Consider the following 18,721-nt stretch of genomic DNA (forward strand, 5'->3'; position numbering starts at 1 on the left):
GGAACAGCTGAAGCAGTTTAGCAGACGTACCAGCTAACCTCAAACAATTCTCAGCGTGTTTCAGAAGGAACATTAAAAAACAACAGCCTGCATTTTTCAGTCATCTTTCAGCCCCCGTAAAGTGGTCACAAATGGGAACAGAATCATAGAATCATAGAATGCTTTGGGTTGGAAGGGACCTTCAGAGCCCACCCAGCCCAGCCCCTGCAGTGCCAGGGACAGCTTTAACCAGAGCAGGGTGCTCACAGCCCCGTCCAGCCTGGCCTGGGATGGTTCCAGGGATGGGGCATCCACTGCCTCTCTGGGCAACCTGTGCCAGTGCCTCACCACCCTCAGTGTAAAAAACTTCTTTCTAATGTCTAGTCTAAATCTATTCTTCTTTAGTTTAAATCCGTTATTCCTTGTCCTGTCACAACAGGCCTTATTAAAAAGATTCTCCCCATCTTTCCTGTAGGCCCCTTTTAAGTATTGGAAGGTCGCAATAAGGTCTCCTCGCAGCCTTCTCTTCTCCAGGCTGAACAATCCCAACTCTTTCAGCCTGGCCTCATAGGAGAGGGGCTCCAGCCCTCGGATCATTTTGGTGGCCCTCTTCTGGACCTGCTCCAGCAGGTCCATGTCCTTCTTGTGCCGAGGGCCCAGAGCTGGGCGCAGTACTCCAGGTGGGGTCTGCCCAGAGCGGAGCAGAGGGGCAGAATCCCCTCCCTCGCCCTGCTGCCCACGCTGCTGGGGATGCAGCCCAGGATGGGGTTGGCTTTCTGGGCTGCCAGCGCACATTGCCGGCTCGTGTCCAGCTTTTCATCCACCAGCACCCCCAAGTCCTTCTCCGCAGGGCTGCTCTCAATCCCTTCATCCCCCAACCTGTGCTGATACCGGGGGTGGCCCCGTCCCAGGTGCAGGACCTTGCACTTGGCCTTGCTGAACCTCATGAGGGTCACACAGGCCCACCTCTCCAGCCTGTCCAGGTTCCTCTGGGTGACATCTCATCCTTCTGGTGTGTCAACGGCACCACTCAGCTTGGTGTTGTCTGCAAACTTGCTGAGGGTGCACAGCAAAAGGAACGCAAAAGGATTTTTTTTTCTGAAGATGGTTTCTACAAGTGTACTTTTGAGTGAAGATTAATTTAATTAACTGTTTAGCAGCAACATGGCCTACAGAAAGATGAACAGTCACAGCGCTCTCACTGCAGCACTTCAGGGTGGACAGCATGGTTTATTTTAAAGGAAAAAGTTCGACATCTGCTAACTTCAACTTTTTTGTAATGGAGTTGTTTGCTTTGGGGACTGCGTAAAAATACTGAAGATAACAGGCTCAACAATATCATTGTTAACATGAGCCAGTATGCTAAACAAATAAAAAACACGAGGAGAAAGAAGGGAATTTCCAAGAAGCCTGTAAGACTTGTAAGAGAGGGGACACAGTGGGTGACCCCAGCCCGCAGGGCAGGAAGTACCACGCATATCTCCGTTATCTCAGACGTGGTGGATCACTCTGGTTTTCCTGGCTATCTGCCCAAGCGCCTCGCATCGTGCTGCCTTTTAACGCAGGGGCGTGGGAACAGCCTTGCTCGGAGCGCTGGCTCAGGTCTGACTGCGCTCTGCTCCTCTGGCCGCACGTCGCGGGTCAAAGAGCGGAGCCAGGACGTCACCGTGCAGCCATGCTGCTCGTGCGAGGGCATCCTATCAAGTTCACGGCAGAAAAGGCAGGTGAAGAACGGAGGAAAGTTTAAAAAGGGCTACAAAGCCCTGGGGGGGGGGGGGGAAGGTGTTTGATATTCTCTAAAAGACAAGTGATTCTTTGAATGGTAACAAAGAGGAGATGGTTCCCTTGGCTTTGTAACAGCTCCATTAACCAGTCGTGGGCACTACAGAAGTGACAGTTAGCTTTTTTCCCCTTTTTCCGGGCCAGAAAATGGAGGACAAAGTACTTCTCTTCAAAACAGGCAGTGGTAAGCTGGAGAGGATTCCTGGTATTTCCTTCATCCCCAGGAAAGCAGGTACAGGTAACTCGGAGAACATGCCAACGTATTCATCTTGAAGGTGAAACTCCACTTCCTTGGGCGTGGTCCTGCAAGTTACCTGGGAAAGACTCAGCTTTTCAGATTTGACGCTATCCCTCTTCCATACTTGTCCTTATTTCTCCCTCAAGGCCCCTCACTGAGCATGCCCTCAGTCCTTAAATAATTAATCACAGCCTTTAACTCACCGAATCCTCTCCCTTTAAAACCCCTATTGCTTGAAGTGAGGATATTTAAGATAAATTGAATGCCATCCTTTCCCAGGGTTTGTAGGTCCACCTGTACTCTCAGTGCCCAAAGTGCAAACCAAAGCACCAGGGCTCAGCAAATAATTACTTGCATTTCCCATGCTCACTTCTGGGTCCTTCTTGTTTAGCATTAATACTGGAACTTTCTGTTCAGAGTCAAACAACTTTCCAGATCTCTCATGACGACATTTAATGGAGGTTTGCTGTCAAGGTCCTCTCTCGCGTTAGCACACAGGTCGATCCCAGACTCCTTCCATTTTGTGTAGCAGCCTATGCAGATGCAATGTCACTAACTACAGTATCCTATCCAAGCTGCATGCAGCTGAGCTGTAAATGCCAATTTCTGCATCCACAAATCAGTGTCTCTCCTCAGCAGCAGGCAGTCAGCTCGATCTGACATCATGTAATTGTGGGACGATACCAAAAGCCAACCCAACAGCAGAATGCACTGGGTACAAGGTCACTTATGCAGAGGTTATCTTCATCGGCTCAAATGCACCTCCCCGGCTGTAGCAAGCAATATGAAAATTCAGCAGAGTACAAATGCATTGTGCTTCTCCCTTTTAAAACTCACCTTTTCCTTAAAAAACACCCCTTAGGACAGAATTGGAGCAACTAATAGCCATGCAGATTGCTTATGCAATCTGGCAGATTAAGTCAGCAGCGATGTTCATAAACATTACAGAGACAGATGACCTGATTTGTTACGGCAGCAACTGCTCTCCAGTACCACTGCACTTCCCAAATCTCGGCCGTGAGGGGAAACACACGGGCTCTCCTGCGTCCCATGGTCTCAGGGCTGCTTTCTCACTCCTTGGCTCCATCCTGCATACTCTTTTGTGCAGCGCTGCGCAGACGTTCCAAGAAACTTAAATAAGATTTATGTGACCATCACACTGCGTGCAGGCCAGCCTCCTGACACCGGTGACGCTGGGGCATGTATCGCAGGTTTTGCTCTCTGCAATTCTCTGTATGAGGCAGAGTTTTTCCTCGCTACACCATTCACATCAGCGGAGCTACCACTAGAAATTACTTTGGCTCCCAAAACTGTTTCAATCTCACCCACAATTTGTAATGCTTAATACTGATGGATCATCATCCACCTTTAAAATTAGGTCTCTTAGTGATGTGCACAGCATGACCTTCAACTCTTACATGAATAAAGTTGAAAGGAAACGGCTTGTTTATTCATTGGAAGAAGAAAGCTGGAAGTGACCTGGAGGATCCTGCTGCTGTCAAGTGAAATGTCTCAAGCAGGCTTGTCCTATCCTATCAAAATCAAAAGAAGTCCAGCCCATTGCATCCGCAAAGCAGCAACCCAGTTTGTAATTGGCAAAGGAAAACAAGGCTTCAGATAACAAGCTGGAGGAAAAAATTACTCTGAAGCAAGACCACATTATTTCAAAACCAGCGACTCTGGTTTCAAGGTATTTTCTAGCACAAATATCTCATCAAAACTTCACAGGAATTAAGTTTTGCCACGGAATTGAAATAATTCTTTGGTTTTGTGACAATTTTTTTCAGCTAGATTTCTTGTGCATTCTTCAGTGCAAATATTAACTACTCTTTCACTTGTTCCCAGAGTGTACTAAAAAAAAAAAAAAATTCCAATGGTAAGAGACAGTTATTCCTAGTGAAGAACTTGGCCCAGCTCTTCTTTCCAAAGCAACAAAAGCTTTTCCATTAACTTAAAAAAGAGCAGGGTGGCTCTGCAGTGAGGATACCAAAAGAGCATCTGTGCTGAACACGGAGTTTTTGTGGTAGAAGGAGGGGGAGGAAGATGCCTCCAGGGAACAAAGCATCCTCCAAATAAACCAGCACATAACGACAGCGTGTTGCTGTGATGTTGAAGCCTGAAAGTCAGTCTCTGGCGAGTGAATATCAGACCAGCAGGTGTATTGACTGAGGCAACCACAGAACATGTAAATGATCCTACTATGAGCAGAGAAGAACAAGGTGTAAAATACAGGTTGTGGTTTACCGTGAGAAACGTACACACCTACCTTTGAACCAGGTGGCGCAGTCAAGCCTAAAAACGCATATACCGCGTTGTTCTCTCGAGCTTCAAAGAAAGCTTCATAGTCCTTCACCAGGGGAGTCCGGGGAGGGGAGCGGAAACAAAAGACAGAAGTATGAATCGTCAGGAAAAAAAAAAAAAAATCACAGCTCAATTCAGTGTGTTACCCAACCCGCACCAAGCAAACTGCTTCCTGTGGCTGAATGTAAAATTCAGAGCATCACCTCAGGTATTTATCGTTAGCATGGATACTATAGAAATTGTACCGTCTGAAAAGTGACAAGCTGGGGATTCCAGTATCTGTAGCAACAAGATGCTGCTGTGAGGTGCTTCCGCCTTTCCCAGAGGGCCAGCCTCCACAGCAAGGCAGCTGTCACCACCTGGCACGGATGTCCCTCCCGCAGGAACGGGCTGAGCCCGCACCTTGTCACCAGAAACGCTGACGCCCACAGGCACCATTGCTAATAACTGGTGAGCAATGGCAACTGTGCAACCGTGGGCGTTAACTCTTCAACCTGTTAAAAGTTAAACTGAAAGCTGTAAGCTGAGAGTACATCCCTTCCCATCATGTTTCCCATGAATGATTAGTCTACGCAAATGAAGGGAATCAGGTGGCACTGTTCATTGTACTCACAGCGCACTACAGTTGCTCTAAATATACACGCGGCAGCTTCCCAGGAAAATTAAGGTAAAAAACAATGAAATAATAAAAGAAATACCAGTGCTTCCTTCTCTGCCCTTTTTTATATTTGAGGCAGAACGCAGTGCTGTACAGAGTACAAACAGCACAGCTTAGTTGTCTGCTAAGTTAGGAAAGAGCAAGCAAAAAGCCCACAGTGTGGCTCAGCAACAGCAGTTGCCAAACACCGACCAAATGCACCCAGAAGATTTGTGCAAGTCCACCATCGTCCGAGTTACCACATACTTCCCTCACTCCGATTTCCAAACTTGGCACGTATCTGTCCTATGACTTTCCTTCTCTCCCTTTTCAACTGAAGCAACAGTCCCAGCTTTCTCCAGCTTTCCTGGGGAATGCGTTGGTGCAGGAGTCCTGGCTGAGACAGCCAAGGCAAGGCAGCAGCGCAGAGCAGGCTCAGGCTGGGGCTGAAGTCAGGGAGAGAGCTGCCATTAAGGGCAGGCTGCTTCGCATGCTTGTCTGGCTGGTAGGGAAAAGCCTAAGAAATGGGAAACGCTGTCTGAACACAACAGGGTGTTCAGAGCAGGGGCAGCTCCAACAAGAGGCTGTTGCAGCTGGAACAGAAGAAAGTACGGGGAACAGAGGATTCAAGCTGCCTAGAGATCAGGGATGTCAAATTACTCTTCGATTTGTACATGTAGCATTCGGGTGCTGGTTTGATAAAAATGTGTATGATTATGTTAAAGCCTCCCAGAAGCCCTTCTGTTGACAGTACTGGGGCTGCTTGATAACAAAGGGGTTGTTTATCTTGCTAGTGCATAGTCCGGCAGCCTGCATCTACCAGGAAAGGAATGCCTGTGACTAAGGAGCAGGGTTCATGCCAACTCGCACGGCATCTACAGTTACAGCCTTTCTGCTGTGCACAGGCCAATAAAAGTCAATTTGCTCACTCCTCTGCCAGTTCTGCTGCATCAGATGAAACAAACAGGGAAGTTCATGCCTGAGATGCATCAGATAAAGACATAAAGAGGTTCAAATGTGTGGACATAGAATTAACTTTTACCTTCCTGAAAGCTGAACTGTAGTAACTTGAATCCAGCTACACAAATTGACCGAACTTTGGAAGTTGAAAGTGACATCAAACCAAAATTTTGGGGATGAAATACAGCCATAGCAAGAACTGGTCTGAAGCATCTATACCCCTCTCCCCAAAATTACTGTATACAGAACTGTCATGGGTTGCAGCTGGGGATACATTAGAAGCATCTCTGATAAGCAAGCATCCAGACCTAGGTGCACACACCTTTCTCTCCCCCCGTCCCACACTACTGAATAGCAAAGCCCTGTTCTGCTGCACAGCTACAGCAATGCAGCAGAAATCTGGCAACATTTCACTGATAAAGGACAGCTGCACAGCATCCCTAAAGCTCTGGTACACCAAGGGAGAAAGGTGATACTGTTGCAACCAGACTTCCTACTGGTACAGAAATATTTGCCTCTTTTTGTTTGTTTGTTTTTAAAGAGATAACTGAACAGAGATTTTCAACTCTTTGCGACTGGCCCCTTCTCAGCTTTCAGCTGCAGACGACTATTGATCATTACATTTGTCGCTCCAAACCAACCTTTTTCTATGTCAAAACCACAGTCAGTAAAATTTTGAGCGCCAAGCGGTACATTAGCTCACTGTGGATATTGTTTCAAGTTCTGCTTTTATTACAAGCAAGAAATCCTTGGCGCATTGAGAATGATTTCTTTCAGTAGCCACAGAATTGCCTCACAAAGGTCCAGAACTGGCAGGTTCTGACTTACAGACTTGGCAGGTCAGGACCAGGCTGCAAAATAACTTAGAAACCAAGACACGGCACCAGAGGAATGCATACTGTGAGCTCTTTTCAGAAGATATTAAGTTTTAAAAATAAAATTAACAGTTAATCTAATAATCATTCGAGCACAGCCTGCTGCGTAGAAGTGCTGCAGGGCAACTTACTTTTGATCAAGCATTAAAATAATGACAAGTAGAAATTGTATTTGCAGTATGAGTTTTCATCTGTTCAAGACGTTGGAGTAAACGGACCGCAACAGCCTTCATTTTGCAAGCAGTACACAAAAACGGATCCCAAGAAGGATCAGAAAATTGATTTATGGTCATGGCAGACATCACGGCATACAAGCACTTATTTTGGAAGATGAACAGACTACAGAGCTATCTGCGCTCCACATATTGGCAAACCCCGTGTAGACAGCACAGATCTCTGAACTTGCTACAGAACATAAGGTTGATGCAACAGCGCCAGATTTCTGTGAAGTGTTAGTTCACAATCATGGTGAACGTGAGAATTAAAAAAAAGCTGTAAACTTTCAGAACCGTAAGAGGGGGGAAAAAAAACCTACAGGGAAAAAAAATATATATACACTGCGAGGTGGTGGTAGGCTCATTCCAGTAAGTAGCACAATGATCTGAGAATCAGCAGGTCCAAATTTTAATCTCTCCTCTATGGCGAAACTGGAATATTCATGAATCAATTATTATTAAAAGACCAAGAGGAGGCGTAAATGTCTAAGACCTTCCACGCCCTTCCCAGTTTGCACACTTGACTGTACAGCCGGCCAAGTCCTTTCTTGCTGATCAGAACAGCGAAGTACAGACTACGGCAGCGAGCAAGAGGACCGGGAGGAGAAGATTCTATGATTCTGTGAAGAGATGGAGGCCTGGAGCCGTGCCTTACCCCGAGGTACCGGCTGTCGTTGAAGAGCCGGGGCGGCAAGGGGTTCCCGCTTGCTGGCCGGCTGTCTTCAGGGACGTTCTCGCGCATCCATTTCCGATTCTCCTCATTGGCGGCGATATCCTTTTCCTCAAATTCAATTTTGTTGGCTTCCAAGAAACCTAACACATCTTGTTGCTGCTTTTTAATCTGTCACAAAAGAGGGGGAGGGGAGAGAAAGCAAACAAAATCAGTCAAACCATTTCTGCTGCTGCCAATCATGCAATGCCAGGGTTCAATGCAGAAACAAGGGGATACAAAACAGGTTGAAAATGGAAGCAGTAAGAAAATTCTTAGAATAAGAGAGTATCTTCTAAAGAGTCCTATCTGAGCCTTGACTTGGCTCCTATATAATTGAACAGGCTGAATTCTAAGGACACTGTCCCTATACACATGTGAGCGTGGCGAACCTTAAAGGTCTCCAACCAAAAGCAAAGGTGCAAGCAGTCCCCTTGCAGAGGCTGTGTTGTCCAGGCCTTACAATTAATTCGAGGGAACGTTGTTTTTTCAGGTGCAGCACAGTTTGCTGGAGGGACATCTGAGGTACAACCTGCTTCCTTCGTGTCCCTGGAAGCACAGCCTGAACCCGCCCTTCCCAGAGTCCAGGTTTTTGTCCTCCTCATGTAGGCTATGCACCTCGCTGCCGACAGAGATCTCATAAAGTCATCAGTAACAGTAAGATCTCAAAGCCATTTTGGCTTGTGGTTTTTTGGATAAAATAAAATCCCCTCTTTTGCTCTGCTCCGGGTTTCAGCGGCGGCAGGTATGGCCTCTGGAGAGCTGCAACCCTGCGTCCCCCGTCCTTGCTCGTCTCGAGGAGAAGTTTCGGGGCAGCCAACTGCACAGGCTGGATGAGATCCCACACCTGATGCAGCCCGTCCCCTGCGTACTCGCACAGCACCCAAGTGAAAAGCGGGATCTGCGCGGCAAAGGCTGTGCTGGCTTTTGACAGGAAAGGTGGGTTTCATTACTGTCATGTACGAATTATTGACTTCCCGATAAAGAGATCTTCTGCTTACGCTCTGTTCTTCCTCTGCATGACTCTACCACCATAAAGGAAATTACAACCATACGCATCCTGGCAAACAATAAAAAAATGGGATTTAATAGGAAATTTGTCCTCTTCAAATTATTCCCTTCGCTACAAAACCAGTCCAAGGCCTGGCTTTAACCTAATTAGCTGAGTGCAACAAAAGCAGCTCCTCATACAGATGTTGCACTGCTTCTAATTCAGGTCAGCCACCAGCTTCCCCGAGCAGCCTCTCCATATACGGCGAAGGGAACCCAGGCAGCTCCCGGCCCGCAGCGCCGAGGTCAGGGCAGAGCCAGCCGAGAGCCAAATATGGTGCCTGTGCCCCCGGCTCGAGCTGCCCCGGGAGCCGGAGGGAGGGCGCGAGGTTTTAGTGTAGGAAAAGTGCTGCTCCGCAAGGGTGCGGTTTGGGAGAGCAGAGCCCAGCGTCTCCAAAGAGGAGACTGCCATGCCTCGGTAGCCTTTAAGCATCCATCGACTCGCTCCGCAGCGGCTCCTCTGGAGCCATCGCTGCTGGCTGCGTGACAATCCATGACAGGGAACCAGTCCAGGCTGAACTACATCTTGGGTGGGGTGGTTTGGTTTTAAAAAAAACCTGGCTGGACAGATGTCCCTCTGCATCTAGCTCAGTGTAGTGCAAAGGGACCAAGCCTGCTCTCCCGATGGAGGAAAAACGTGCTCCCAGCTTCAGCGGGGAAGCCGCCTGCCCAGGGCTGCAGCCAACGTAATTCCTCCCAACATGTCAGCAGAGGAGCCGCTGAACTCGATTAGCGAGCACCCTTGTACCCTTAACCAGCAGAATATTGCTGGGCATTAGCCACTTTTCATCATGGCTAAAAATAAATGAAAATGGACAAGTTAATACCAGCCTGAGGAAATAATTCATGTTACAGGCTGTATAGAAAAACATTTCTCAGCAGACTCGAATCCACTGCTAAGAGATTTCTTCGCTTGCCTTTAATAACAGGGGTCACAGCAGGAGGGAGCAGTTGGGGGAAGTTTTTCCCCATCGTGCCATACAGCTCAGAGGGAAGAAAAAAAAAAAAAAAAAAAAAAAAGAGAGCACTTCCTTCACAAACTATTCTGTAGGACTCAAATAAGGGAAAGGTCTTTGTAATTGTAAACTCCTCTGCCAGCGGTCAGTATCTAAGGCAACATGCTGACCCGGGAATAAGTGGAAATTTTTTTCCCTGAACTAGTTATATTTTAATTAACCATTTCCCAACAGTTGTTAATTACAGATTCAGCCAGTTTTCATTAGTCTCAGGTCCTTAACTTGTCCAAAATCTGCTGCTTAGTGGGAACACACTCTGAGATGTCCCAGAATTTTTAAGAAAACCAAGTTTTTACCCAATCTACTATTAAACCATGTAAAGCAAGAGCTCTTAAGTTTGACAGTAATTAGCATTTTGATCTCCTGAGAAGCCTCCTTAGTTTTTAAATCAGTTTTACTATTAGATTGCCTCCTAGCCATCCACACGTCCTCACACTGCTCTCAGCATCTCAGCTCGGTCTCACAGCACAGCCCCTTCCCAGGCAGGCTCCGCACATCCAGTCCCTTCGTGCAGCACCCGGTCTGACAGGGCCGGACTGTCGCAGCCATTAAGATGCTTCTTTACATGAAGAAAATGCCTCTGGCTACCCTATGTCACCATTATTTCACATGATGAACTTTAAATAGAGTTTTCCTCTTTGACATACGTATGCAAAACCTCTCTCTGAACGCTGCCGCACTGTCTGTTTTGCTGTCTTTTCACTCATTCTCCCAGCTTCATGGAGCAAGGACATTCTCTGGGTTCTTTTTTCAGCTACAGGTAGCACAACCAGATCCCAAGTTCACGACCGCGGCTCCGAAGGGCTATCACAGCAGATAACCCTCTCTGGTTGTTTATGAAGAGCTAGTGAAGCTGGAAATGTATTTTTTCTGCTAGAAAAGGCACCGTGTGGAAGGCAAGCTTGGTCTCCGTGTGGCGCTCAGTCCGTCTGTGGTCAAAGGAGGTAATTCTCTAAAGAACTGTAAGGAAAAGCAAGGAGCTGGTGGTGATGCATGAGTAGTATTAGTTTGAAACCCTAGTTTTCTGGCCAAAGGAAAAAAAAACAAGTTGGAAGATTAAAAGGCGATGTCTTCCTCCCAGCTCCTCAGACAAGTCTTCCAAGCACGGTGACAAGCACTTACACAGGAGCATTAAATGCTCCAGAGAAACACGGCACCAACCGCTGGGCAGAGCAGACACCGAGCTGCCGGATCGCATTATTTTATGGGATTTTATTTAGAAAACTTCTATTAATCTCAGGCACTGGAATACCACCAGGAGGGAAGTGCCTAAAATAGAGCAAGAGACGCCTGCTGCTGCTTCAGGGTATTTTGTCTTACTCGAAAGGGCACGCACTCTCCTCAGGACAAGAGCCTGGAAGATGGTTCCTGCTGCCCATGTTTGGGAAGGAGCGAGGAGCCTTTCTTCAGGATGCGCCTGTCAACACGCAGCACTCGCTTCCCAAAAAAACCCTCTCTCAGTTGCCTAACCGGGCACGGACACCGGCCAGCGCCCTTCCAGATACCGCATCTCGTCCTACGCAAACAACTGTCATGTCTAAAGCTATTTTGGCCTGTTAGCTGCACCTAACCGCAGTTTGCAAACACGAAAATCTTTGTTTATACTGAGTGCTCCTGACAGATTTTGCAGGGCAGAGAGTGCCAGTGGAGAGCCGAGAACGTGCATACAGTCAGCGCAGGAGCCGGGGAGCCGAGAGCAACGCCGCTGTGGCAGGGTCCTGAGGCTGCGGGACCAGGCACTGGAGAGGCAGAAGGACTCGTGGATAGATACAAAAAGCACAAGAACAACAGAGAAATCATGTACAGGGATGGGCAGACAGCTGCAAGGACGGAAAGAGGCTGTGGGGAGGAGAGGATGGGAATGAGCACAATGGATGGAGACAGGGGGATAATCCCAGGGATGGATGTGGGATGGAGATAGAGGGATGGAAGGAGAAGGGGTGGGGTGGGGAGCAGCAGAAGGCAGCACTGCCGAGAGGAAGGCCGCATCCTGCTGGAGCTCACCGCTGCCCTGCTCGGGGAAACACGGATGCCCTCGTGAAAGCCAGTTTTGCTCACAGACGGCTTTACCCCCCACCCCCAGAAACACGCACCTGGCTTCTTAGCCTGAACACACCGACTCACGCTTCTCGGGGCATTCTTGGGGGAAAAAAACAGCTAAAATTACTCAAGTGAGTGGAAACGTCATCCTTTTTGCTGACATTCCTAAGATAACGTTGAAAGGAAACATTTAACCGAATGGATCTATTTTCACTTGGGTTTGGCTTTCACTGTCTGTTCCAAAGACAGAAATAGCTTTACAGCAAGTGCTTGGAGCTTAAGCAAAGTCTCGCCACCAACCTATAATCTTCACCATACAAAATCTGCACAAGCAACATTAGAAGCTCATGCTTCCAGCAGGCTTTTTCTTTTTTAAGATACCCTCGTGTATCAAGATTCTCTTCCTTCCCAGTTACAAGCCAATCACGAAACATTAAGCTTTCAGCAGAGCATGCGCGTAGAGTACCGCAATGAAAATGAGTAGTTTAGCATTATTGTCCCTCACTTGAATACACATCAGAAGTTAAATTTACTGTTCTAAGATCTAACTCGCATCGGTGGATGACGTCAGTAATGCAAGAGAAACCACATCCGAGCTGCCAAGAGTAGAGACGGGTGACATTTTCCAACAAATCACAGTCCAGGTTAAATGGAGCTTTAACTCCAAAATGGGCAAAAAACTTTCCAGAAAATGCCGCAACATTTGAGACTCAATACTTTTTTTCTCCTCCAAATCTCTACTCATGGGGAGGAGTGGGGGGAACCCAAATGAAAACACACTCGGCTAAAAGACAGTAAACAGAAAGGGGGCCAGTGCGATGCTGCAGGACCTTGGTCCAGCGAGCAGGCAACGCTCCATCCCCAGCCCCGGCCAGCACCCTAAACTGGCTGCCCAACAGCCAGCCCCTGCTAGCACTGCCCCGCTGCAAGGAAACGGTTGTTTTAAAGGCTTTATTGAAATGAACTTCAAAGAAATTTCCATCTTATTTCATATACCCAGGCATACACATACAAAAGAACAGTCTCGTTTACACTGCTGGCCAAGAGGGGTTTGGGGTTGTTCTTTTTTTTAAAGCCTTGCCATTTTTTCAGTTTATAAATAAATTCGTTGTTGGACAACAGACATGTTTTGGAAATCTATTTATGGACCACTGGAACCCAAAGTAAGTTTACAATTTTGATCACACAACAAACTTCTCCCTGCTGAGAACGCGGCTGCAGCTCTGCCGTTCTGGCACTCGGCATTCTCCTCCGTTCCTGTGGGTCCTGTGTCCTGACCTCCACGTAAAAGAAAAAAACACAGATTTACACCCCTCCCCCCCAAAAGATGCGATTAAATGGCTCATACATTGTTGTGAGGATTTAAAAGAACTTTAAAGAGATTTCCTCCAAAGTTCCTGGCCAGGGTTGTATCGTCGCTTACAGCCTCCAGCTCCTGCCGAACGCGTGGCCGGAGCTGCCTCTCCCAGCCTGGCAGCTGAGAGCCAGCACCAGGACAACAGAGAAGCAACACCTTACAGCGCATCTAGATCTTGCACAGTCTCAATTTAGTTTAAAGATAAAACCAGCTTTAAAAGGTTTTTTTTTTTACCATTTCCAATTCCAGCCTTCTGGGTTCTAGATAAGGAAAAGCAACTCCATCTTTAAAGCAGTTTCCTTTTAAGCCACTGATGATTTTAAACAAGCTGTTTCATCGTTAGGGAGCAATTCTTTAAATCACAGGGGATATCAGCTTCGTGCAGAATAGCGAAAAGGTTCAAATCCCCAGATGATGCTCCCGTTTGCAGCCAGACTTGTAACCATCAGTTCTTCAAATGGTTCAGTACCTTTTGAAGACTGATAAGCTCAAATTTAAACAGCGACCAGGAAAAGCGCAGCAAATCTTCAGCAAAGTCCAGCGGCAGCCAGCAGCGCCGTCCTTTCGCTCACTGCGGCCGAGGTGAAAATCCCCAGAAAGTGGTTTTCTTTGGAGGGAGCGGGGCAGCAGGAGGAATGCCGTGCTGCTGCCAAGACAAATTAACTTGCTGCAGGGCGTCCTGCAGGCTGACCTGCGCACCATGCCCCAGCCCGCTCCCGCTGCGGCTCCGAGGCCGTGCAAGAAAGCCAAATGGCTGGCTAAAACCACCCGCCGGGCATCAGTCTTGCCTCCGGGGTTGTGCAGGGGCACTGCTACGCAGCCCGAGAAGTCAGCTACTGAGGCAAAGAGAAATAAAGCTAAATACGTCCCTTAGCAGCAGTGTTTATTCTCTAGGTTCCACTGTCAGTGACTTTAGGACTTGACCACCTCCGCCGCTGTGGCTGGCTAACGCTATGGCTGTTCACCGCCACGTTTTGGAATTAAAAAATAAAAGTTGGGTGGGGGTTTTTTTTGTTACATTTCTCATCTAATTTCTAAAATGCCTTCCTCGCGAGTTGCTAATGCGGAAGCTAATACTTGCAAATTAGCTGCAAAACACTTATGATTTTGCCTCCCAGTGCAACATAATTTGTAGGAGTTGAACAGCACAGCAGCTCAGCTATGGATTTAAATGTCACGGATTCCTGACGGCCCCCCTAAGCCTGTTCTCCACCCCCAGGACACTACAGCAGGACTCCCTTCAGAGACAAAACACCTCCAAGCAGGCTCGGTCCTGGCCTCCATCAGAGTTTTCTATGGTTTTACCATAATATTCAAGGAGCCAGGGTTTTTTTCTATAAAGCGTTTTTGTTATTTTTACTCATATGAACAAGCCAGATTCTTTTTCCCCCGTATTAGCTTAAAATTCCGTTGGTGCTGGTGGCCACCCTCTGCTGTAAATGCCGGTCAAAGGGTGGGAAACTTGTAGGGACCTACAGCCATGGCCTGTTGGATCCGAGCTTCGCAGGCTGGCGCCGAGGGGCTGTCTCCCAGCGGTTCACGTCTCACTTTTACTTCTCTCTGCCTGGTAGAACATCTACCTATTTTTAGGGCTGGGCAATTATCATTACACAACTCAAACCACTTCTTTGTTCTGGCTATTTTAAGCTGAGCATTACACATAGTAATGGCATCATTCCCTCTCCCAACGCTTGGTTTCTGGTCTGTAAGGAATGAGATTGAGGATAAATACAGCAAAACCATCATGAACTTATGTGACCTAAATCAAACACAGGAGGCTAGAAAAGCTCACGCTGTACTTGTACTCTTTTTTTTTTTTATTTTGCAGAAATTAGGCAGTGTCCAGATGGGCTCCATATGTACTTCCCCCTCCCTCCAGGGCCCTTTGGGAAAGCCATGGCATATCAACATGTATCCTGCATAGCTGCTACAGCAGCCCTCTCTTGATGTGGTTTGCCCCCAACAACTTAGAAGTTGTTCATTTGGCCGGGGTTCTCCCCACCCGGCGCCCAGCGACCAGGCTGCATCAGCACCACGTGCCAGCCCGAGAGCCGGGGCAGGAGGGAACGGGCTCCAGCGCAGCGAGAGCAGCAACCCCATTCCCACTCCTCACGCGTGGTTCTGGAAGATGCTTTTTAGAAGCGGGAAGAAGTCCCGGGGTGAAAGGACGCAAAAGGACCACCACTCAAGAGCAAGGTCGGGGGAGAAATCCAGGCTCCTGAAAGGTTTTTGGCAACCTAACCTGGAGGTTGCATCACGTCTGGAAGCACAAGGTCTGCCTGCAACGGGGCATTATCCAGGCATAAGGGACCACACCACAGATCAGATTATGCAGCACAAGCCAAGAATACAGCTAGAACAAAGGACAAAGTCTGTACTTCCCAAACCAAGACCACAACTTGCTCCAGAAACCGTAGAAAGTTACATAAATGGAAAAGCTGATTCATGAGAACAAAAATAAAAGCTTCTCTTACGGATTATAATGCCGTTGTAAGTGCGCCCATTCAATAAACCAGGACCTAAAAATTTGTTAAATCCCACACCAGCAAAACCCAAGTCAAAAGATCCTACTGCATTCAACAAGTTTTCTTCCTCCCAGAAGAACCAAACATGAAAGTTGATGTCACCTCCATGTACTGAAGTCCTCAGGATTATCAACAGTGCCCAACATGGGCCCAACTCCCACTCACTTTTATTTACCCTTTGACACAGACTGCAAAAAGAATAAAATCCCCAGTGGGAGTTTGGCTTTTAATCCCCTTTAGGCTGCTTTGGAAAGTTCAGCCAGTAACACAGGCCTGGCTCCTCTGTTTGGTACAGCCCAGCAAAGCAGCCAGCTGAGCAGGTTCCTAATTGCTATGTCGCTGACTTGCTATTGAAGTTCAAGGAATTAGTTAAGAAAAAATAAGAAACCTTTTCTCTCTTGCTCCAAAGGAAAGAATAAAGTAATATAATCATCATTTGGAAGATACTAATTTAGAAAACTAATCTCAGCCTAATTCTCTTCAGAAGGAGAACACTAAATACAGGATCTCACGCATTCATTCACTCACGCTGCAAACAGCATCGAGAGTTGAAGTAACCCGCGCAGGCTGACTGCTTCCGAAAGGCTGCTGAGCTGCCCGCTCCTTCCTCGCCTTGGTCAGTGCCCAGCACCCAGCACCCAGCTGGACGGTGCCGTGGCACTGCGTACGTGCATACGTGCACCGCGCACGTGTATACGCCTGCACGTCGGACAGCACACGCTGCGCGCGCTCAAGGCAAGGACTTTTGTGCCACGTAAAGGATGATACGTGTTTAGGAAAGGTAACGGTGTAAAGACCACTAAAGCCTGGTTTCCATCACCATCCATCACAGCGTTACTTCCCAAGAGGGCTTTCTTACCCAGGGGAGATCCAGGTGAGTCCCCAGTGTCACACCACGTCAGGCGGAGGTGCAAATACAGTGCCGTGAACAGCGTGCAAGGCGAGTTGAATGAACGTGGAAAGAAACTGCTCAGAAACAGGATTCCAAAGGCTCTTTACAGTTACACTACATGGTGATCTGGGGTATTTGTCACTTGGTACCTACAAAAGTAGACATCTCCTAGCAAAACTCAAGGCTGGAGTACATTAAGCAACACCTTAACGGTGTTGTGGGCATAATCACACGAGCAGTTGACAGAGGCCACTCGATACGAAGCTCACCTTTGTTAGTGTTGCATGATACCAACAGTCAAAAATATTCGGACTCAAATGGCATTGATTCTTTCATTTAAACATACAGAGGATTCGAGTGTAATGTTGCAGCAGGATTTTTGAACGTCGCTAGTTTTATGTCAGACATGCAATACAGCCAATTCTACTGAAGCTCCAGTACAGTCAAATTCTACTAAGAAAGATACTAAAAGGCCATAAATAGGTCAGAACCGACTTGCTGTGTCACATCGAACGTCCGTTTAGCCTCTTTCCTCCAGCAGCGGCCAAAAGCAGATTCCTTTACCCATTAGTTAAGCACGAGGACAAGTAACATTTCCTTATTTCTATCTTCTCAGCCTCTGGCAAACAGCAGTAGCAGCACTGCCTAATGAAGGCTTGATTACTTTTTAATGTGTTTCAAGTTTACTTTCTACAAAGGCACCTTAAGGATGAACGTATTATCATGGCTTAAGTCAAATTCTGCTCTTAACAAATAACAGCCAAGCACCAGGGGAGTGGGAGGGGTGAATCCACTCATCCTTTTATACCCGCTTGTCAAGGACTATCGTGGTGCTACCAGGTTTCTAACACAGAACATCTTATCGTTGGCAACACCTGAAGACAACGTGTGAAAGTACCACTTAATGAACCTCAGGTTTTGTTCCAGTACATGAAAATGGTTCTCCATCAGGTGAAAACCCACCTCTTTTCCTGCTGAACCCACCAAATTCAGAAGCAAATCTTTCTTTTGACTGCAAGGAAAAGGAAGGCGACATTGTGCATTCTCCTTTACCTCTTCTCCTTACTAGCCACTCCCCAATATTTTTTTTCAGTCACTCATTTAGCATTTCTTGGCCTGCCAAGGCTCATGCTGCACTGGCAGCATCCTACTTGTTTTGCCCAAGAGTCCAGCTCAGCCACAAGCCTACTAGCCAGATGCACAAAACTCACAAAAGCATTCTGGATGGCCGTGCAGATCAGATGCAACATGACTTTAGTCAGGATATCTGTTTCCTCACCCAAAAGAAAAAAAAAAATTAAACATCCCTCTACTGGCTGCTTTAGATGCCCTTCTTAATTCTGTAAAGTGCTTAAAAAGAGTCACTATTGCCAAACCAGTTATGCAGAAGTCAGGCTGCCAACACTCTTCTCCACGGCAGCCCCTGCCTGTTAAAAGACTAGAAGCATAGAAGTAATACAAAACATTATTTCAAGGTTTTATCACAAATCTGGATCAACTCGTGCTACAATAAACATGCATTTTTCTCTTGTGCTTCACTTCTTAAGGAAAGGGTTTCCCTAGCTACCTGTGGATCCTCAGCTGGAAACACATTCAGGGTTCATCCTGGAGGAAGGAGCTACGTGGTTAAAACTGAGAAGTCCAACACGCAGGAGTTAATTTACTGTTGTGATCTGGTTCAGATAACCAAAGATACTCGCTCCATGTGTGCTCATCTTTGCTTATAAGCACTGTGCCCAACACACTGGCTCACACTGACAATCAGGTTATGAACTGTTGGGGGGAAAAAGAACCACTATACGTTACACGACTCAAAAGTGATTTGCTTCTAAACCCAAGGGGAAGAAAATAAGGATCTCTGTGTAGTCCACATCGCGGACCTCAGCAGCCTGGATCTACTAAACCCTGTGCAGCACTACTTTTCGATCGGCAGGGAAGTGCCATTCCTACAGAAAGCTTTACATCTGGCCAGCGACGGATACTAGTGACTAAAGCGCAACAACTAAAAAGCCTCGGCTGTGCCAGGGGTCTGAATGGCTCCCACCCCGCACCGTGCGATTCAGACAAAGATGCATATACAATATGAACACTTACCATATATTATCTGGATTTTTAAACTGTGATGCTCTTGGCATGCCAATACCC

At 47.2% G+C, this 18,721-nt stretch overlaps 1 protein-coding gene across 1 annotated transcript in view; it reads right to left on the reverse strand.

Annotated features, from left to right (window-relative positions):
- The window catches only part of SH3BGRL (SH3 domain binding glutamate rich protein like), a 35,452-nt gene that overhangs the window by 1,174 nt on the left and 15,557 nt on the right, over window positions 1-18,721 (reverse strand). The window contains exons 2-3 of the mRNA XM_075720659.1: window positions 7,643-7,828; window positions 4,266-4,346 (exon numbers count right to left, since the gene is read on the reverse strand). Of these exons, the coding sequence (XP_075576774.1) occupies window positions 4,266-4,346; window positions 7,643-7,828 (267 nt within the window). The remainder of the gene's footprint in view (window positions 1-4,265; window positions 4,347-7,642; window positions 7,829-18,721) is intronic.

Source organism: Pelecanus crispus, chromosome 13 (genome assembly GCF_030463565.1).
Source record: "Pelecanus crispus isolate bPelCri1 chromosome 13, bPelCri1.pri, whole genome shotgun sequence".
Taxonomy (NCBI): Eukaryota; Metazoa; Chordata; class Aves; order Pelecaniformes; family Pelecanidae; genus Pelecanus; species Pelecanus crispus.